Source organism: Falco peregrinus, chromosome 8 (assembly GCF_023634155.1).
Source record: "Falco peregrinus isolate bFalPer1 chromosome 8, bFalPer1.pri, whole genome shotgun sequence".
NCBI lineage: Eukaryota > Metazoa > Chordata > Aves > Falconiformes > Falconidae > Falco > Falco peregrinus.
The window spans coordinates 26,310,800-26,332,142 of NC_073728.1; the positions used below are offsets into that span (position 1 = coordinate 26,310,800).

General features: G+C 59.6%; 1 protein-coding gene across 1 annotated transcript; it reads right to left on the reverse strand.

Moving 5' to 3' along the window:
- Window positions 1-3,466: 3,466 nt before the first annotated feature.
- WNT10A (Wnt family member 10A) lies at window positions 3,467-21,343 on the reverse strand. The gene is made up of 4 exons (XM_055812224.1): window positions 20,546-21,343; window positions 17,398-17,660; window positions 8,980-9,356; window positions 3,467-4,238 (listed from the first exon to the last, which is right to left on the reverse strand). The coding sequence occupies exons 1-4, from the start codon at window positions 21,223-21,225 to the stop codon at window positions 3,771-3,773; spliced, it is 1,788 nt and encodes a 595-aa protein (XP_055668199.1). The 5' UTR covers window positions 21,226-21,343; the 3' UTR covers window positions 3,467-3,770.

Below are 21,343 nucleotides of genomic sequence, written 5' to 3' on the forward strand. Positions count from 1 at the left end.
GGCAGAAGTGCAAACCGATTGGGTCAGCTCAGGTCTCTCTATTGCCTTTTTGGCGGTCACACTCAGGTCAGGTTTTCCCATCTCTGTCCACAACTGCAGGGGCAAGAAGTGAAATTTACTTTTGGTTTACTGGCAGGAGCTAAAAAGCTCTCCTGCCCTTGGGACTGGGAGGTTAAAACCTTGAGAAAACCACCGGACTTCACATGACTCTAACAAAGCCATCAGGCTGGTGGTCCCCTCTGCAGCAGGGACACTCGGGGATGAAGGAATCTCTAGAGCCTGGGTCAAAATATATGATGAAACTAGAGTAAGTTCCACCTATTTTTGCCAACATGGACTTGCTGCCGTTTTTAGAAGCCTTCACTGCTCTTTTTGTGACATGCAGGTGAAGAAATAGCTATTTCTTTTTTAGTTTTGGAACTTACTGATTTGCCTCTGCGGGAAGATGATGGAAGAGTGTTAGGAAAATCTGGTACCCTTTGCTGGAAACTACCTCCATCATCTACCTGGGCACTTCTACCCCAATGGTCATTCCTCTCTCTTGGGTAAAGCACCTTGAACCTTCCCATTTCAGCCCAGCTCTGTGTGTGGTACCCCGCAGGGTGCACCAGAAATGGTGCAGAGGTGCAAGACTGGAGCAGCTCAGAAGGCTCAGACAGCCCCTCCATGTGAGGAAACATGACTCTGGTGGGACTGGGACAGATCCCACCTGTGGGTCAAGGAGGCTGCACTCAGCCTTATGGAAGAGAAGAGGTTTGGGATGTCCAGACCTTGGGGAGCCAAGCCCTCACTGGCAACTGGCTCTGGAGGCTCAGCAGTGGCTGTGGGGAGAGGAGGTGTCCTGCATGCTCTCTGTGCCCAGTAGTGTGGTAGTTAGGATAGCTACGCAGTGGCTGCTTCCCAGTTAGGGAAGCATGAGGACACTGTTTTCATAACCACAGGCACACTGGCATCTTGCCTGTGGCTCCCAGACACTCAGCGAGGGAAGCCACAGAGCAGATCTTGAAGGCTGGTATTGCATTGGGAGCCAGCTGGCCCCGGGAGGGAATGAGCTCCTGCGATCAGGAAGCATGTGCCCTGGAGCTGCCTGCACCCAAAGCATGCTGCCTGCAGCCCAAAGCACCCCTACAGCACAGCACTTGCACCCCTGACCATGCCACCTGCAGACCCACCAAGATCAAGGGATATTTTTATGTTTTCTGCTGAATGTCCCAGGGTCCCAAGCTCAGACAGGGTTTCTGCAGAACCAAACAGCATCAGGCACTGTGGCTTGCTGGACACAGTGGCCAGGCTGTGTTGGGAGTCTTGCCCCGGCTGTGCTGGCATTACTGGTGTGCCATTTCACAATGCTATGTTCCCAAAATGGGGTGTGTGTGTGGGGGGGGGTGTGTGTGTGTACAGGGAGAGCAAGCTGCAGTCTTTGCAGCCCCAGGATGATCAAAGCCTGGTCCCTGGGTGGGGGATGTGAGATGTGCTTCAGGGGAAGAACAGCCCTGCCCTGCATCCTCTCTCTGCATCATCAAACACACTTTGTCCCCACTCCACTCCCCTCCCCAGCTCTGCCCAGACAGGGAAGCCATGTGCTGGGATCCAGCTGCTGCAGCACAGGTGGCATGGGATTAGCAAACAAGGGGAGCAAAGGGGCTGGCGAATTGCAGGGAGAGCTTGGCCGCGAGTCAGTCATCACCCCAGGCAGCCCTGAGATCACAGGCGCCTGCAAAGCAGCCCCTAGGAAGTGGGAAGCCAATGCCACCTACAAAGTGCCAAAGCATGATGGATGTGCAGAGCCCCACTGCCCTGGGCAGCACAGCCCTGGGGGCCCATGGGTTTGGCCAGCCTGGGAGGGAGGGGAGAGATGGGATGGCCTGGGGACATCACGGGTTCCAACTAGTGCTTGGAGCAAAGAGTGAAAGTCAAAGGGCTTGGGGAATTGGAAAAAGGGCCCTGGTATTGGGGATGGATATTGGCAATGGAAAAGCAGGACCTCAGAAGGGAAAATGAACTGCTAGAGCACGCTCTGCCAGAGAAAACTTGCCCCACAGAGGCAGCACCACTTTCATGCCCCACAGGGTGAGCCTGGGTGCCCTGAGCTCCAAGCAGAGATCCCACCCCTGTGAGGTCACCAGCCCCAGGTCTTTGATGCTGGCAGCCCCTGTGGTGGCCACGTGCCCTGCTGTTCCACAGACAGACCCACACAGGTACCACAAGGTCACAGGAGCCCCCATGCTTCCCTCCATCGCCTCCAGCACCCTACCCTTCTCCTCAGCTCCCAAAACACAGCTGGGTCCAGGGGCAAGGACCCCATTCACCCAGTCCCTCCCGGAGGGACAAAGTCAGCCCAGGGTCAGGGGTGGTGAAGGGCAGAGCATCCATCCCAGCTCCCCCAGCTCCCCACTGCCTGCAGGAACGTTATGAAACAAGGACACAGGCCACTCCCCACTGGGCCCAGGGCACTTGCTTCCTTCCAGCCTGGTATTTTCCTCCTCGATTTGGGTTTTGTTGGTTTTTTTTTATTATTATTCATGGTTTTTTGTGTAGCCCCAAGGGGCATGCAGCCGTGGGAGGAGCGGGGAAGTTTATCAGCCGGCAGATACCAGCAGCATGATTCACTGCCTGGCCCCCGCAGGCTGCTGCAGCCAGATGGGTGCCCTCCCTGCCACGGCAGCGGCAGCGAGGTGCCGCTTGCAGACCCTCATCACCTGGCCCATCCTCGCTGCTCTCTGGCCCCACCATCCCTCCCCAGGAGCATGGGGGGCAGTGGCGCAGCCCCTAGCCCTGGCACAGCCACGTGGGGCCAACAGCCAGGATTCCCACAGTATGGATGGGGTCCAGAGTGCATCCAGCTGGGCAGAAGCCTCCCAGCAGCCACCTTACAAAGGTCTGGGGTGCCTGCGGGGCATCTCCACCTGCTGCCAGTCTGCAAACAGCTCCTAGTGAGATGGCAGCAGAGCACCGGGGACAGTGTCTTGCACCAGTGGGTAGGAAGCGCTGAGGGTCCCCTTTCAGCCTTCTGGCACTCTGCAGGAGCAGAGCGCCCTGGGCAGCAGGAATAGCAGGGTGCTGCAATCCGAAATACCCCATGCTGTCTCCAATCCACTTTTATTCACAATGAGAAAATAACTTACCATACAATAACACAGGCACGCACAGCACAGCCCTGGGCACCTTCCCCTCTGGCCACAATACTACAGCCCAAGCTGGCCCAAGCTCTGCCCTGGCACAGGTGAGCCCCAGCCCAGGGAGCTGTGTCCCCTCTCCATCCCACAGGATGCTCCATCCCCATCCTGTGCAGAGCACAGCCTCGCACGTGGCCGGAAGAATGTGTGCACAGTGCCAAGTGCATGTGTCCTACCCCTCCCCTCCCACCCTGGGCTCCCCATGCCCTGCTGTTCCCCCACCCCACCCTGCCACGTCCCACTGGGTGCCAGCGGGTCCTCCCCTACCCCCATGCCCACCCTCCGCCCCCCTGAGCAGTGCTGGTGTCGGCGGTCTGTACAGCATGGCCATGCGCTCCCCGGGGCCGGGAGCCTTGGTGCTCTGTGTGGGGCCAGGTGGGCGGCAGGCAGTGGGCAGCCCTGCCCTCCCCAGGTGACGACAAAGTGCTGATTTTGGAGGGTGCCGAGCATCTCCTCTCCTGCTCCCCTCAGAGTGGAAGGAAGCGGGTACCGTGGCTCCATATCACCCCCAGCGCTGATCCCTGTCTCCCTCCCACACCATGGGCAGGCATGCTTGTCCCTGGCACCCTGGGGTGGGCACCCATCCCTGCCCAGCTACTTGCAGACACTGACCCACTCGGTGATGCGACACTCCTCGCAGGCTACAAAGCAGCACCAGTGGAACTTGCAGTTGCAGCGCTCGCTGCGCGTCTGCCGCAGGATGTTGTGCCCACGGCCGCAGCACAGGCTCTCGCAGTTGTCCATGCCCGGGCTGGTCTTGTTGCACAGGCGCCCTTGGGTGCCCAAGGAGTCCAGGGCTGGTTCCCGCTCGCAGAAGTCAGGTGACTTCTCAAAGTAAACCAGCTCACTGATGCCGGCCCGGCGGCGATGCCGAGCGTGACCTGGCTCCAGTTGCCCGGCGTTGCGGTTGTGAGGTCGGATGAGGGTGGCCCCGTAGAAGCGGTCCTTGAGCAGGGACCCCACCAGGCGAAACTCAGGCGTCACCTGCCAGCACGTCTTCAGCTGGCAGCTCCCCGAGGTGCCATGGCATTTGCACTTCCTCCTCATGTTGTCCATCACCACCTGGGTGGGGAAGGAAGGACAGAGGGGTTAGCATGGAAGAGACATTTTTTGGGGACCGGAGAAGCCATTATAGATGGAGCTCTCTGTGGGCTGGCACTATGGGAACACCTAGAGCTGGCATGAGCACCTTCAGAGCCCCGGCGCAGTAAAGTCAGTGAGGCTTCACCCTGTTGCTGTGCCCAGTGTCACCCATGTACCCCACCCTCTTCCTTCCCATCCTGGCAGTACCAACTGGCTTTTACACTCCAGCAAGGGATCAGCACCTAAAGGAGAGGGTGAGCTCCCTGACCACAGGGAGGAGGAGCCTGGATCTCACCTTCCACTGCTGCTTGGCTCCAGCATCATCAACCTGACCATGGACCCCAGTTAAAAGCTGGTGTGGCTGTATCTTTGCAGCCCTACTGGGAACCCCCAGTGCTGGGATATCCCACACACCTCACTGTCCAGGAGCACTGGAAGCAGGGCAGGTGGGAGGGATGCTTTCCCCTCCCCAGAGCTTTCTTTCCCATAAAGCCCCAGCTCCAGGAGTCCTGGGAGCAGCTCCACTTTCAGCTCTTGCTTGCTTTCTCACAGGAGCCCTGTGCACAGCATCAGGGGGCTGAGGTGCTGCCTCCCACCATCACCCAAATTTCAAGCAGGGAGCAGAGATGCTCACAGCCCTGACTTGTGGTTTGGGGAGGCTGCAGTGAGGCCAGTGCTACAGACCCACCCCACATGAGCACTAGGGTGCGTGGGCTGGGCTGTGGACATGGTTTGGGCTGGCCAGGGAGCACAGCTCATGCAGGGGCCAGAGGCCAGTGCTGGGGCAAGGAGGACCTTGGGCTCCCTGTGCAGTGCTGCTGAGGCCCCAGGCTGCATGCTGGGGTCCCCCTATGACCCCCACCCCTGCAAGGGATGCTGTTGTTGCTGTGCCAAGGGAAACAGCTCATGCCCAGCAATCTCCAGGGGCACAGAATGGCTGCACATCCCTGAACAGCCTGGAAAGAGGGAGTTTATACCATCCTCTGTTCTGACCCAAAAGGGATTCCCTGCTGGGTCGCATGCCCCCATGCCCACGTGCTTGCACAGGCTCCAGCAAGTTCCCTTCCCATAGGGGGACCCAAGCCCCACAGGGAGCCAGGCTGGGGCTTGCAAAGACTATTGCAGGCTGATGCCCACATCCAGGGCCACGCTCCAGGGCTCAAGGGGAGCCCAGGGGGCATGTGGCCCTGCGCAAGGTCCCATCGCACAATGCCAGCCCTGCCTGACTGCCCGGCTTCACGCCTGACACGCGCTGCCTGTTCCTGCCTGCTCCCTGGGGGGGATGCGTGTGTGAGGAGTGCCCTGTTTTCGTAGGAGTTGGGTAGTTTTTACTCCTTGTTTTCTTGTTTTTGAGTAAATCTCCCCGTTGCTAAGCAGTCATGGTAATGCAGGCAGGTCAGGAAAACACGCCTGGAGCTCGGAGCACACAGCAGAGAGGTCTGGGCTGGGCTGGAGCTTGGCTTTCATCCTGCTGAGAGTCCCGTCTCCTGCCGGGAACAGCCTCCACCTCACAGGTAATGAGCTGCCTGGCTTCTCCACCATGCCCTGGGTGTGCTGACTGGGAACACTGGCTGCTGACCACATTTGTCCTTGCCACCATCCATGGGAACACACTGGCACTGGGACCCCAACCTTTCCCACATCCCCTCCCTGCTCTCTTAGCTGGACCAGGGAAAATCTGCATATAAGGGCTGTGGCTGGAATGATCACCACCAGGATGGAGGGGACAGTGGCATGACAGTTGGACGGGGGCTTATTTGGGGCTACAGCTGGCTGCAGCAGGGGCTGGAGAAGGCAGCGTCTGTGTGCCATCTCCATCACCCAAGTCATCACCACTGAGCATCCCAAGGTCCAGCACCAAAGCACACACCCATCGCTGCCCAGGGATGGCTAGTTCTTCCTCCTGCATGGGCAGCACAGCAGGGACAGGACCCTTATAGAGCTGGGACACCCAAGAAGGACCTGTCTAAGCCTCGGCCCCATGCTTTTGCCATCAGATCTGCACAACGCACCCCTACCCGGCCACGTCCTCCTGTCTCACAGACACCCAGGTTAGGCACATGCCCGGACTTGCTGGTGCTTTCTTTCACACATTCCCAGCTCCTCCCAGACACGCTCATAAGAGCTTTATCGTAGGTCTTTGTTGTGAGGGTAATGGGTAGTTCCTGGCTGCCTTTCATCCTCTCTTGCTCTCTGATCTGGTTAGGAGGACCTGCAAAGCCTCTTGCATGCTTCTTCTACTCTTTGCTGGGGAACATGCTCCCTCCCAGAGTTGCAGGACACCCAACTCAAGACCAAGATGACCATTGCCACCATTCGAGGATGCTGCGCATCCCCTGCAGCTGCAACCCCCTTCCTAGCTTCACAGTTGGACTGCAAAAGAGCAAAGAATCAGCATGTTTCTGCCTCGTTTCGAACCAGGGACCTTCCGTGTATCAGGCGAATGTGATAACCACTACACTACAGAAACCCTCAGTCCATGGTCACTGCATGTGGCTCTTGGTGGGATTGCCACCTCCCCCTGGCATTGCAGGGTCTAAGCTAGGAGACAGGCTCACCCATGTGCAGAGCACCCTTGGGACACACAGGGACCGCAGAGAGGATGCTCAGAATCAGTGAGATGCTAGAGAGCCCTGGGTACTGCAGCTGCTCAGTGCATGGAGAGGGATGGTGTGTGGCAGGGCACAGCAAGTGGCATGTGTGTCCACATCACTGCTCTGCTCAAAGGTTTCAAGCCTTGGGACTTGAAGGGGAGGACCACAGAGCTGCTGCATCCAGCACGGCTACTCACTTTCCTGGGAAATCCCAGCAGATTGCTCCTTATTACAGCAGAAAGGTAGTCCTAGGAGTGAGGAGAGCTTGGGTGGACAGAGGACCCACGGCATTGCTAAAAGAGCAGGTGGGGAGCTGGAGGACTCATCCCCAGGCAGTGTGGATGGCCAGGTCCAGCTCCGGCAATAAGGATGGCACCAACAGGCACAGACCAAGCACAGCATTGCCTCCTTGCTCCAGTGCATGGCACCCACAACCATCACAACCTGACCCACACACAGGCTCACACCCTCATCTCAAGAGGGTCCCTGAGCTGGGCAGCCATTCCAGCCAGTGCTTCCCCACCTGCACTGGTACCACTCCCTCCTTTCATCCCTTTGGCCCTCCTCTGCCTCTGCTTCCAGCTTCCAGGCTTCTTCCATCAGTCCAGCTCTTGTCTCTGAAAACACCAAGAGCCAACATTGCCAGTCCTGTGCCTGCCTGCCCTTGCGGACAAGCAGAGCTCAGGCATTTTTGCTGTTGCCGGATCCCACAGGCACCATGTGGTGACATCCCCCACATGCAAATATTCCTCTCTCACCTTCCCCTCCTTCTGCAGGGGGCTGTGGGACCTTCCTTGGTAAGCGGGCAATATAGACCCCAAATTTCTGAGCACTGCCGAGTCCCAGTGGTTTAGGTCACGCAGAGCTGGAGGGGAACTAGGATAAGCCCTGCATCCAGAATTGGGATGGGGGATCTTGCTTGGCTTGGGGCAGAGTAGCTTGTGAAGGATTTAGCTGCCTAATGCTGACCGAGCCTTCACTATGTGCAAGCAAACAAATCCAAACAAGCAAAAAGCTTCAGCTTTCCCCAGGCATTTACAGTTTGGCCAAACTGGGACAGCTTCTTTGGGGTGGTAAAGCTCAGCTCCAGCACCAGGGAAGGGCACACATCAAGGTCCTGCTCTGCAGCGTCCCCATCTCACAGCTGGCTTTAAACATGCTCAAAGCAAGAGGTACATCCAAACATCTGAGCCATCCGAAGGAAACACTCCCTGTGGAATTCTGATCTTTAATTGCTTATTCCTTCAGCTACTACACACACCCCTGCACTGCCTTGGCAGCATGTGACTGGTGCCTTGGGGACAAATGTCCCGCTGAATTCATGGGATGGGGTCTCCCTGGCACCTGCTAGGAACAAAGGCAGGCAGGGAAACGAAGCCATTCTCCCAGCCTCTTCTGCCTGCACGCTTCTTGTCTCCAATGTCCGGCTGCTTTTAAACATCAGCTTCCAGACAGAGTGAGCTACTAATTAGCACCTTTAACGAGGCCTGACATCATGAAAACAGAGGGGAGGCTGCCCTGCTCGCCTGGACAGGCTCCAGCACCCCCTCAGAGCCAGCAGATGAGGCTGTGGGCTGTCACCTCCACTCCCTCCGCACTTCCCAGCTGGTACAGGCGCCTGCTGCCTGCCTCAGTCCCGCTCACATCTGCCCCCTCGGGACACTGGCTCCCTCTCCAGGGGCAGAGCCGCAGCTGGGTGTTGCACAGCCTGTACCATGTCCTCAAGATGCCTGTGCCTTTCTCCTCCTTGTCCATAGCTCCCTCCCAGTGCAGCTGCCTGACACCAGTTTACCCAGTCCCTAAGAGGCAGGACCTGGCCTCATTGCTGTGCCACCCCTGTAGTACCACTGCAGCACAGGCAGGTGACAGTGGCCTGAGCAAGTGTCCCTTGGCATGGGGGCAGCAGCAATGCTCAGAGGTGCCCTCCCCGGCAGAGATGCTCAGCAGCTGGGCTGCACCTTTTCTCTGGGCAAAAGCAGGGAGAGGGGGTGCCTCAGGGGCAATCCCAGCCTCACACGCGTGTACCACTGCAGCCAGCACGAGCCGCTTGCAGCCCTCCCATGCACGTCCCGGTGACCCTGTCCCCACCACCATCACCCTGCCCCCCTGTCCGGTGCCCCGCTCACCTGCCGGCCCACACGGTTGTTGTGCAGCCTCATGCGGGAGTGGATGTCCCTGTAGGTTTCCCGGGAATCGAGGAAATCCTTGGAAAACTTCTCCCCATAGTCCACATCAGGGCTGCACCCTCCCCATTCCCAGGAGTCCTGGAGGCCAGGGGTCTCGGCTGGCATATGCTCCATGTGCACCCCGTGCACCATGCCTTTGCCGCGGTTCATGGCCTCCAGCTGGAGACGATGCAGCTTGCGCCGAAAAGCCTCCTCATCGCCCCGGCGCTTCTGGTCGCAGCCACAGGCCTGCAGCTTGCCAAGGGCACAGGCGTTGGACACGGCGTGCACCACGCCGGCGGCTGCAATGGCATAGGCAAAGGCGCTCTCCCGAAAGCCTGTGAGGAAGAAGAGAGCAGGGCTCAGGCTGGGTGGTGTGACCCCTGCAGGGAGCTGAATGAGCCTAGCATCATGCTAGGGTGTAGGAAGCCAGAGGTTTGGTTTGTGCCTTGCTTTGTCTTGATGTACCAGCTCCCACCTGGACCATGAGCTAATCCTCATTTGGTGCTCTCCATCCCCATCCCCACGAGGACACATTGCTGCCCTGAAGCCCAGCCTTGTCCTGGCCAGGATCCCAGCTCCCTCCAACACCCTGCCCTCACATTGCCCCGGGAGATGCCGCCACTGCATTGCTCAGGCATCAGCGTTATGGCTCGGATGGGAAAGGCAGTATGTGCTCCCCCATCCACTCAAGAGTTTCCTACTATAAAATAGAATGCTGGTTGAGGAATACTTGTGCTGAGGAATGGGCCAGTATGTGCTCCCCCATCCACTCAAGAGTTTCCTACTATAAAATAGAATGCTGGTTGAGGAATACTTGTGCTGGGGAATGGGCCATTTCTGCCTACCCACAGGGTGCAGGATCAGACAATAACAGGAGCAGGCAGCACTGCCTGCCAGCCACATACATCTGCCCATGGCCCTTCCCTCCCCAAGCCCCGCCAGCTCCCGCAAGAAGCTCTAAATGCGATACTGCACTGGAAAAATCGAGCATCCCTGGTTAGTTAGAGCATGCTGTGACCACAGCGCACGCTGCCAGGGCCAGCAGCTGGTTGTCATTAAACGCTGGGGAACGAGGACATTTGCAAGTGTCATTAGCTGGGGATGGGGCGGATGGGGACAAGGACAGGTCCCATGGCAGTGGCTCCATGGAGCTGCAAGCAGGGGCTCCCCAAGAGCCACTTGGCTTTGCTGCAGCCAGGTGAAAAGTCTCCCCTACCTGGGAACTTCTATTTCATTTTAAATGCAAAGTAATATTTTTATTTGTGGTTCCCAGGCCAAGCAGAGAGCATGCAGTGCCCTTTGCTTTGGTGCACAGTGACCAACCCCAGCACAAGGAGGGAAGGAGAGAGAGCCAGATTTCGTGCTGTGGCTTCACACGTGACTAAATAAATAGTTGGAGTTCACCAGCCTCTCTCTCACTGTTGTACAAGAGCAGCTTGATCAAGCCTGGCCTTGCCACAGCTGAAAAGTTTTGGGTCTTTTTCTCCAGCAGATCCATGCCAACAAATGGGGGACTTGGGTGAGCACCCCAAAGCACAGATCTTGGGCAGGGACTCTGCCAGCTCCCTGCTTGTACCGTAGAGTCATGAGAGGTGAGAGTACAACTGCTCTCTGCTGCCGTTGCCAGTCCTTGGCGATGCTCCCCATCACGCAGTGGTTCGCTGCCACCCGCTGAGCAAACGCTATGATCTTATTAAAGGGAAATGAAACGCAGCTCGGAAACCTGCATTTAAAGTCATGCTGCTCTTTTGTGTGTTAATTTGACACTGGTGCATTTAAAAAATTAACGAGGCGCTGCTTAAAAGCCAGTGGGAGCCTCTCCCAGCTTCCCCTTGGTGTGGGACAAGCTTGCTCTCAGCCTGCCTCTTTCCATGCACAAGTTGAACAACATTTTTCAGCAGGCAGGTAATGGGGCTGCTGGTGCGTACACTGTGCAGCCTCCCTGGGGAGAGCGCTGGCAGGCAGCGCCTGCAACACACCCACATCACTGTTAGAGTGGGGCAGCCCAAATCTGGGGAACTTCAGCCCCCAGGTGAATGATGTCAGATGGAGAACCAGCACAGGAAAGTCTCCAGGATCTCCAGATCCTCCCCATATCAGTTCTCCATCCCCACAGCCTGGGCCAGCTCCAGCCCTTCATGAGCCAAACCCAGGCATAGCTCAAGAGCAGGGACTTGTCACTGCCACCTTGCTTGGCATCCCTGGCTCCTCATGCAGCCAGTGCCAGGGGATGGCAGCAGCAAACCCTCCACCAGGCACAACACTCTCCTCGGCCCTGCCTTTCCGTTAGCCTCTTTCTCACACATTTCTCCAGCCTAACAAATAATTTCCTATGTGGCATCTCCTTAAAATCCTTTCTGGAGCCCAGACAGAAGCTCTACCCCACCCAGTCCGTCTAGCAAGCTTGCTTCCTTACAGGGAAAGAGGCTAGGTTCGTTTGGTGCCCTCCATTGCTGGGAAACCCCTGGGGTCAAGCCCTAGCCCTCCTCCTCCTCTTTCCTCTGCTGCTCTCCAGCCATGTGCAAGCTGATGGCTGAGGCACTGATCCTTGTCCCTGGAGCTACCATCTCCTAGGCTGCAGACAGAGGTGGGCTGGTCCCCAGGACTCGACATCCCAGCGCTCTGGGAGTCTTGTCCACATACCACCCTGGCCATTTCCCCACTCAGTATCACTCCACCTGGCCCCACTGCTCCTCCCTGCCTTCTCCCCTCCTTCCCTTACCTGCCCTCATGGGGAGCTGTGAGCAATGGGGAGGAGGGGGCCAGGGCAGCACCAGGACCACAGCAGCCATGCCAGCGCATTTCTGCTTGGAGATTCAGTTTACATTCCTCACTCTACCCCAGCCATGCCAGAGCCCAGAGGATTGCAGCAAAACAGCGAGCAATGTGGCTGCAGGCGACAACCACCAGCCTCATGGGTTCGGTGAGGGTGGGAGCTTCCAGGAACCGCAGCGGAGCATGGCGTGCAGCAGCCGGCCCTGAGCCCTTTGGAAGGGAGGCTCTCCAGCTGCCCCAGACACCTAAGCCCTCAGTGGTGATGTTTGAATCACCAGATCCCTCCAGAGACCGCTGAAGAGGTTGTAGCTGTGGGAGGTACAAAGTATTGCATCCTGCAGGGAAGAAGAAATGGAGGACACCACCCTGACACCACCGCCGGCATCCAGCCTGCCGTGTACTTAAAGGACTGTGCTGGGCAGAGGATGGATCTGAAATCTTGGTCTCAGGTCAGATGCCAATGCAGCTTTCTTAGCAGGGGAAAAATTTCCCTGTCAAGATGCACCTAGGAGACTGGGGGGAATTTAGCAGGACCCCCAGTCCCAGCTGGCACTGGCTTTGCCATGGATGCGGCACTTTCTTCATCTCTCATGCCCACGTGGGATGAAGGCAATGAGGCCAGCTCAGGCAGAGCTGTGGGCTCCATGTCTGGGGACAGAGGAGAGCTGGAGTTACGGCCTTCCTTCCACAGCTCGCCATCACATCCAGGCAGCGACACCCTGCTGGCACCCATCACTGCGGTGCCTGGGTGGCATCAAGGAGGCAGGTAGGACAGCCTGGTCTGGGCACACCCTGGGGTACCCCAGGGATGCTCAGCTGCCACCGCCATGGGCAGTACCCCCCAGAAGTGGGAGGCAGCTGCCAGGAGCTGCGGGCACATTGCCCCAGCCCTGCTGGCTGGTGAGGCGGAGGAGAGCTGCTCCCGCCACCTCCTGCAAGGCCCGGGGAGACGGCCAGTCCCAACACGCCGCCTCTCCCCCGGCCCTGCTCCCCCCCCTCTCCTTCCCTCTCCCTAATTAAACTGCAGGTGAACCTGCCAGGGTCTGGCCCGGCGCCAGGCGCTAAACGCCTCCCTGCAGATCCCGACTTGCCTCCCTGCTCCTCCTTGAGCGTGCCAGGGGCAGCCGGCAGCCCTTGCTCCCCATCCGCCCACAGTGCTCCAAGCCGGCAGCTCTCGGGGCTCTGCAGGCTGCAGGGAGCTGGCCTCAGCCCCACACCTCCGGCAGTGATGCCCTGGCCCAAGGGTCTCGCTTGCGCTCATCAGCTGGGGGAAGGAAGGTCCAGGGATGGGGGCACTCACAGGGATGAAGCCAAGCATCCAAAGCACCCACGTGTGCTTCGGGGCTGGGTGGGCAAAGCCCTTGGCTTGCCTGGGGGTACCAAAAACCCTGCCAGCAACCCAGCTGCAGCTGCACTGGGCCAGGCGCTGTGGTCTGCGGGCACCAGAGTTTGGCTGGGGCTCTGCAGAGCTGGGAGCTGGGGTCCTGGGCTTGGTAGCATCTCCCTGGATGGCTGTAACAGCACCTGCCTTCCCTCAGCCCACAGCAAGGCCTCCCCAAGCTCCAGTTCACAGCTGGCTGGGTCCCAGCACCTGGCGTTTCCAGCCTTGCAAGGAGCTCCCCCCTCCTTGCTGTAAGAAATAAAGGTTTGGCCATGGCCATGCAGACCCCTTGGTACCAGGGAGCCCTTCTAAGGAAGACACAGGGCATGCAAGCATCACCTGTCCCTCCAATGGCTGCAAAAGGAACCGGGGGATATTGTACTCCAGAGCCACATCCCCTCCAGCCATGCACCCTCGAGGTTCAAAGACACCCAGCTCCTCCGTGGGAGTCCCATTTCTTTCAGAGCTCCATATAGATGGGGTTGTGATGAGCAAAGAGGAATACCTAGGGAGGAGGGATCCCTTACCACACTTCAGACAGCCCCTACCCAGCAGCCGGACAGTCCCAGTCCTGCTGGCATTGTACCCACCCATGGGTGCGTGTGTACCAGACAAAGACAAAGGCTCGGTGACCCATCACCATCTGCAGCTTTCTTTTTGGCAGGCACCCAGGCACAGTTCAGCCTAACCAAGCCACAGTGCCTGGAAGCCCGCAGATGTTGTGGAAGGATCACATACTGCGGGCAGCAGGCCACCCACTCCAGCGAGGTGGACACAATTGTGCTGTTCACACTTGGAGCAGGAGCAAGGGACCTGTCTCTATTGCTGGTGCAGCTGCAGCCATCTGCCTCCACCTCACTGTTCCATCCTCCTACATCTGCCCCTGGGGCCAGGAAAGGATGTCTCTGCTGGCTGGGCCAGCACATGGAGGGAGAGGGAGGGACAGCAGAGAGGGATGGGACCAGGGGCAGGACTGGAGGGTGCTAGCAGGGGTGACAGTGCCAGGGAATGGGCAAGAGGGTGGCAAGAACACAGGCAGCCAGCTGAGAAGCCAGGGAAGATGGGAGAAGAACTTGCAATGGCAATGCAAGCCTGGATGCATGTGGAGGGGACATGGGCCAAGGAGGATGGGGGATGCAGATGGCACCGCAGCCTCAGCAAGGGGTACAAGAGACACCCCACATCCCTAGGGTGCAGCATCAATAGACCAAACCTGAAAAACTCACAGCCTATGGGGGTGTCAAAAGACCCCAGGGGCTCTGTGAGACCAGGGATTGTAAATCCCTCCGCACCCCCTCTGTTTGTCCTCAGCTAACCTGTTGTTGTACCTCGTAGATGCTGTGCCCTGCATCCCAGGGATGGCTGCATCTCCCTGCTACCTCTGGCAGGTCTGTTCTCTGCCCAGGATGCTGTCAGCATCCCTGTCCCCAGCTATGCTGCACAGAAGCCACCCCAGACTCCTAGTCCTGTGTGATTTGAAGCCTTCTTGCTCATTCCTCGTTCCCCAGGGCTTGCACTCAAACTTCCAGGATCAGATGAGTGGGATGGGAACACAGGCATTCATTTGCCACTGTCCCCTGCTCTGTTCCCAGGGGATGATTTCCCTGGCTCCACCAAGTGCCTGGATGCCAGGCAGAGCATGGGACAGGTACTGGTGCTGCACCCAGATGGCTCATGCTCATGCTGGCGAAGATGCAAGAGATGCAGGAGGACGGGGCGGAGGTGGGGAATGGAGCCAAGCGGGGAGAGCAGGAGGGAGAAGCCAGCTACAAATAATTTAAAGTGAGATTCACGCACGGCTGAACTGATGGCAGAAGAAGTGGGAAAAGGAATGAAAGATTAAAGGGGTCTGTCACTTCGGGTTACAAACAACGATCCTACAAGTACGTTGTGTTCCCAGGCACAGCAAGGATGAGGCAGGGCGCTGAGCAGAGACCTGGTCCCTGGGGGTCAGATGCATTAATGCCTGTGGCGCAAAGCCTGCACCCCTTGCTTCCACCACTCGCCTCGCCTCCAGCACCAGGCTCAGGAGATGCACCCAGCAAACTCTGATGGCTGTGTCCATAACAGCTGCAAGGCACAGCTCAGAGCTCCAGCTCCATTATTGAGGGTCACGAGTGGGCTGGAAGCAGGCCAGGACACCAGTCTCAACCATGCCAGAACAGCTCCGAGCAACCGCAAGGGATGGCCTAGGTGCTTGGGATTCATCCTGCACCCTCTGCTGCCAAAACAGGAGTGCCATGAGGTGCCCATCTGCTCTGCTGCTCCAGCCCTACCTCCATCCTTCCCTGGTGCTGGGTGCTAGGTCTCCATCCCAGGAAATGAGATCCCACTGGTGCTGGGAGCCTGGGCTGAGCCATATCCAAGAGCTCAGGACTGGGGCAAGAGTCCAGGGGCTGCAGCAGTCCCCACAGCCATCGGTCACAGCCCGGACAGCTGCGGGAAGGGCTGCTGTGGCACCTGAGACACAAGTGAGCTCCAAGTCACTGATCACCACCATGCCTGGTGGGCTGAGGCAGGGAGCAGAGTGTCAATGCTCCCTGCAGCTGCAGCTTCTCACCCAGCCTGGTGGGACCCAGAGCAAGAAAGCTCACCTGGGTGTGTGAGAGGCTTGAGCCAGCAAGTCAGTGTCTCCTGCTGCCCGAGGAGACTAGAAGTGAACTGCATTCCTCAGAGGACCTGGAAATACCTCGATGCTTATCAGGGCTGATGGTCCCCACCCTCCCTGTCAGGCCCTAACCTGGGCACTACTCCTGGAGGGAAGAGACACTGCCCTTCTCCAGGCACCAGCATGCTCAGAGGGACCATGGCTGCTCCATCCCACCACAGCCCTGATGCCACAGTGTGTTCCAAGGTAGCATCCCCTCCAGTGAATCTTTGCCCATCTGCCCTGGACACAAGGGATGTCCCAGTACCAAAACACTTCTGTGCTTTCATATCCAGCCATCTCCCCACCTGCTACAGCTGCCTGGAGGCTCCTGCCACCCCATCCCTTCAAAGGCACGTAACCCTCAAGCTGTCAGTCTCTCCTCACAGTCCCAGGGAAAGATGGTGCATGATGTGGAAGGATGTTCCAGGAAGGAGAGACAAGAGGCATCTCTCTGCTGGGCACCAGGCTAGGAGACTCCTAAAGTGGGTAGGTGAGCAGCATCTTTTGTAGTTTTCACCTTCTTCAGGAGCTGGAGGAGCACTGTGTTTGCCGGGCACCTTGCCTGCCCTCAGCACCCTGCCTGCCTGCCACTGGCACTATATTATTCTCTCCTGCCCACAATCTGGGGCAACAGGCACTCTAGAAATGTACTGAGGCCCAGGCTTCAAGCAGGATACTTAGGTGAAAAGATACATTCCAGTCCTACAGAATGTCCCATCAGGTCACAACCCTGATCTGGACCGTGCAGAGAAGCCCCTCTGCACCCCCAGAGTCTGCTTCTGAGGGAAAGAGTATCAGCCGGGGAGGCTCCGATACAGGCAGTGCTGGCCATGCCTGCAAGGGAGATGTGGAGACCCTGGCACCAGGGCTTGGCAGACTATGGAGAGCTAGGAGAGCCCTCCAAGCAGCACAGGTTGGGGGTCTGTGGGCAGGTGAGCTCCCAGGACAACCTACCTTCCCGCCCCTGCATGCCACCATGCCCTAGGGTCCCATAAAACAGAGAGCCCTCAGCTCTGGCATTGGGGAGCAGGCACAAAGGCAGGATGCCAGGGTGATGGGTTTGCAGAGCTATGTCCCATTAGCTAGGGGCATTTCTGCTCACTGTGATGCACTGAAATACCGTCCCCAGAGCAGGGACGAACCAAGATGCTCGCTGCATCCACCAAACCAAATTCCAGAGCGCAGCATCTACCTTCAGAACCACCACCTGTACTATACGCCCATGGCACTGCTCCAAACATGGGCCTACTGCACAGGGTGGGTAAGGTGCCAGAAAGCAGTGGGGCTTGGAAGGAGCCTTGAGCACAGCTGGGGCTGGGCAGGGAGAAGCCAGCATAGGTACAAAGGTGCATGGAGAAGAGCCCAGCTTTGCCACAGCACAGTGCTGCTTGGTCTGGCAGACCCTGGGGTTTCTCAAGCTCTGTCTGCCTCCATCCATGGGGATGCTGAAGAACTGGCCTGGTGCCCTTGGCCAGAAAAGAGCTGTGCAAAGGCCCGTGGGGAGCCCAAGAGGGATCCTGACAGCAAGGGCTGGGCAGAGGAAGAGGTAAAGGAGGGAGACCATCCTTACCTCTGCTGAAGATGATGCTCTCATAAGGGATCTTGTTCTTGGTCTCGAGGCTGGAGCAGTTCCAGCGCTGGTCCCGGAACTGATGCTGGCACTCGTGGATGGCAATCTGGATGCCCTGGATGGCCGAGGCAGTGACGTCAGGGTGGCGCACGCACACCTCCAGCTGCCTCCGTGTCAGACCTGGCAGGGTCAGGCACACCGTGTTGGCGTTCAGCACCGGCTCCGATGGCAGCTTCAGTCCCAGGATCTCATTGGAGCAGGAGCTGGGAGAGAAAGGGAAGCCGGTGAACTCAGAGCAAGCAATGTGCCAACTGCTTGCTTTCCCTTCAGGGAGGTGGAAGAGCTTGGCGGGGGACATACATGGGGAGGGGAGATGCTCCTCAGCCCACACTGTGCCAATACAGAAGGGTGGGAAACACCTGAGCACAATGGCAACTCAGCCAGACAGAGATGCCCCAGCAGCACTGGGGCCACAGTCCTCTCCAGCCATATCGGCACAGCCTGGACATCCCGGCAGCCTGGACCCAGCAGCAGCCAAATTTGCCCCTCCTGCCTATACCACCCAGCATCCCCTGGGGCTGCACCCCCTCTGTGTGCTCCCCCAGAGATCTCCTGCCCTGGCCATGCAGTGCAGACTGCCCCAGCTCACCTTCCCCAGAGAGCATAGGTTTCCCCCAGGAGAATCCAGAGACCACAGAGCAGGAGACCCATCCCAGGTCCAGCTCCATCTGCGTTGCTGGCTGATCCCCTCCCTGCATCTCCCATATGCCCCTGTCACTGCTGGTCCTCACAAGGGAGGAAACCAGAGGGACCAGCCTTTTCCTGCCAGCTCAGCTGGGAAATCTGGAGCCAAGCACCCTGCCGAACATCCTCAAGCTCCCAGCAACAATCCCAACTCCACCGTCACATCCCAGCCCCACTGGACCTGATGCCTGTCACCACAGAAGCACAGAGACCATTGGATGGATGGGTGCAAGGGGAGGCACATGGTCCTTAGTAAGGTGCAGGTACTTATACAAGTAGAGATGCTGCCTGAGGAAACAGGGAGGTAGACAGAGTGTAGTTGAACAAAGCATGTCCAGAGAGAGGTGCCTACGTACCTCTGTGTAGGTACTCTGTAGGCAGTACAGAGGTGCCTAGGTGGTACACAGGGCAGAGAGATGCAGAAAGGTAGCTGAAAGGGGAGGAAGTGTTTGCCCAGCTCCAGGGAATGGCTTGAAGAACCCTGGGATCCCCAGTGTCCAAGCAGAGGACTTGCAAAGCGAGCAGCAGGCAGCGGGATGCCCAGCAGCATCCTGCATCTTGCAGCAGAGTCCATCAGGAGCTCAGCACCGCCCCACTCCTTGCTCAGGACAGCTCAGTCCCTGCTGAGAGCTCTCTCCATGCCAGGCTCCCTCTTCCCTGGGACAGCCAAGGGCTGGGTCCCTAGGAGGAGCAAGGACCTTGGAGCCTTTTGAACCTTGATTACAAAGATGAGACTTGGAGGATGCTGGAGGATGGACTGCAGCTGCCTTACAGAGCAGCCAGTTCTCAGGGAGAAGGCTTACTCCCCTTCTGCTCACACAAATCCTGCAAGCCTGGTGCAGTACACGGGCAGAAGCAGCTGTCAGGGGTGAGGGACTGAATTCCCCAGCTCAAGCGCTTGCCCACCTCTGGAGGAAGGGCTCAGTCCCAAGGCCCCTGCTGAATTACAGCTTGCTCAGGGGGGAAGGGGAGCTGTCACGGCCAGGCTACTGCTTTCTCCAGCTTTCCAAGTGTGTTTATACCCATCCCACCACTTCCACAAGCGATATGTGGGTCTGCCCCAGTGCAAATCCACAGTGGCTCAAACAGGGAGAGCTGAGGTGGAGGGAAAGCAGAGAGGAGAGTGGCAGCGGGTGCATCCCTCCAAAGCCCCTACACAGGAGGGGCAATCTTCTGCCCAGCTCCTGCACTCATTCAGGCTGTTGAAGCAAGCCCTGGCTGACACGAGATGCAAAGCAGGTCCACAGCTACTACCACCCCCAAGCCCAGCAGCTCCTAGCCCAAGCACTGCAAGGACTTTGTCCCCTGCCTGTTCTGAGCCAGCCACAGTGCCTGCCATCTTCTCCCAGGGCATCCTAGGGAGGGGGGCAGGGGGAGGGTGTTATGGTTGTTCTCCCCATTGCACAGCTGGGAAACTGAGGCAGGGGCCCTTGTCTAGGGCCCAGAGAGCGGAGGGCAGGTCCTTCTGCCTTTTGCTCCACCCAGGGCTCAGGGGGACCAGGGACTGGCAAGAAGCTGTCACTGTCACCCTCCCTAGGAGGACACAACGCTCCCCCCAGCTGTCTTCCCCCTTGAAATCTGGATTTAAACTTGATTTCACGGTGACAAGCCCCCAGGTCACAGGCTGCAGCGGCTGCTGCTTTAATTAATACAAGTCCTAACGTTAACAAATTATATTTAAAGGGGCTAGAGGGAGGGGGAAGGGCGGGGGACCCCCCCACACACTCACACCAGCACGAGGGTTAACCCCTGGCTGCCTGCAGCGCACAAGTTTGGGAGCAGGCAGAGGGGAGCTGCCAGCCACCCGGGGGAGATGGAGATGGACCGGGGTGGTGAGTGTTGGGGGACGTTTTCTGGGAGGCAGGAGGCCCCCTCTTACCCCCCCGGCTTTAGGATCAGTGGAGCCGGGGAAGAGACGCAGGTGGATCCCCCGCCCCGGTGTGCGCCCCTGGGATGCGGAGCCCAAAGACACCCATCCCGTGACCACCGTCCCCCACGACAGTGGCATCCCCGCCGGCATCCCCCCGGCCTCCGCGGGGGGGCCCGGCAGCGAGGCCCGTTCTCCTCCCGAAGGGAGCAGGGAAACTGAGGCAGACAGGGCGTGCGCCGGGGCGGCTCCGGCCGGGGAGGCAAGGGGACGACCTCCCGGAGCGGGGGGAGCCGCGCATCCCGCCGGCGCTCCGCCGGGCCGGGGGGATGGCGGAGGGGCGGGCAGCGGCCCTGACAGCGGCCGTGAGCGGGGGCCCGCAGCCGTGCGGGGCCGGGTCGGGGTGGCGGGGCAACCCCGGAGCCCCCCTGGCAGCCCGCCCCCGGAGCGGGGCTGGGCGCGGCGGCTTCCCGGCGCCCTCCCCGCAGGGCCGGGGCGCTCGGCGGCGGCGGGGCTGGGGTGGGGGGAAGCTCCTACCTGGGTACCCAGAGGCTGAGCAGCAGCGAGCAGAGTCCGTGGGCCAGGGCCGGGCGCATCTTCGCTGGGGCAGCGGCTGTGCGGGCTGCGGGCGGGCGGGCGCCTTTGGGGCAGGGGCGGCGGGGCTCGGCGCTGCTCTCTGCCCGCTTTGTTTGTTGTGGGTTGTTTGCTTGTTTGTGTTTTCCCCTCTCCTCCCTCTCACTGGCTCCCTGCGCGCCGGGGCTCGGCTCGCCGGGGCGGCTCTGCCATCCTCCCGGGATGCCCCCCCCGCCTCCCGCCGCCCCGGCGCCCGCCGAGCCCGGCGATAGCTGCGCGCCCCCCGCCCTGCCCGCAGCCGCCCCGCCGCGCTCAGCCCCCCGGCTCAGCCCCCCATGGCGGGACGCGCCGGGGGGCCGGGGGGGCCCTCGTCCCGCGGGGCGCGCTCCCCCGCCGCTCCCCAGGGCGCCCCGGGGCTCCGGGGCCGCAGCGGGCTTGGGCAGGGCTCGCCGGGCGAGCGGCTCTGCGGCTCCCGCGGGGCCCGCAGGCACATGGGGAGCCGCGGCCCCCCCCGCCGCCCCCTGCCGCCGGTGTCGCCGGGCCGCCGGCGGAGCGGGCAGGGTCGCGGCCGGAGCGCCCCGGGAGCGCTGGGCGCGGAGCGGCAGCGGCGGCGGCTCTGCCTGGGATCGCGCTGCGCCGAGCATTACTCAGCGCCCGGAGCCCGAGTCCCGACACGTCCAGACAGGAGCCCGCGGGGGAAGGACGGGGCAGAGGGTGGCAGCGGGGCGGGGAGCCGGCGTGTCGCACGCAGCCTGCCGGGGA

Excerpts from the sequence above, each read along its gene's own strand:
- WNT10A (XM_055812224.1), bottom strand. The coding sequence starts at position 21,225 with ATGCTCGGCGCAGCGCGATCCCAGGCAGAGCCGCCGCCGCTGCCGCTC. Across the intron at positions 17,661-20,545 it reads CTCAGCCTCTGGGTACCCAG|CTCCTGCTCCAATGAGATCC; the intron begins GTAGGAGCTTCC and ends TTTCTCTCCCAG. Across the intron at positions 9,357-17,397 it reads GAGCATCATCTTCAGCAGAG|GCTTTCGGGAGAGCGCCTTT; the intron begins GTAAGGATGGTC and ends TCTTCCTCACAG.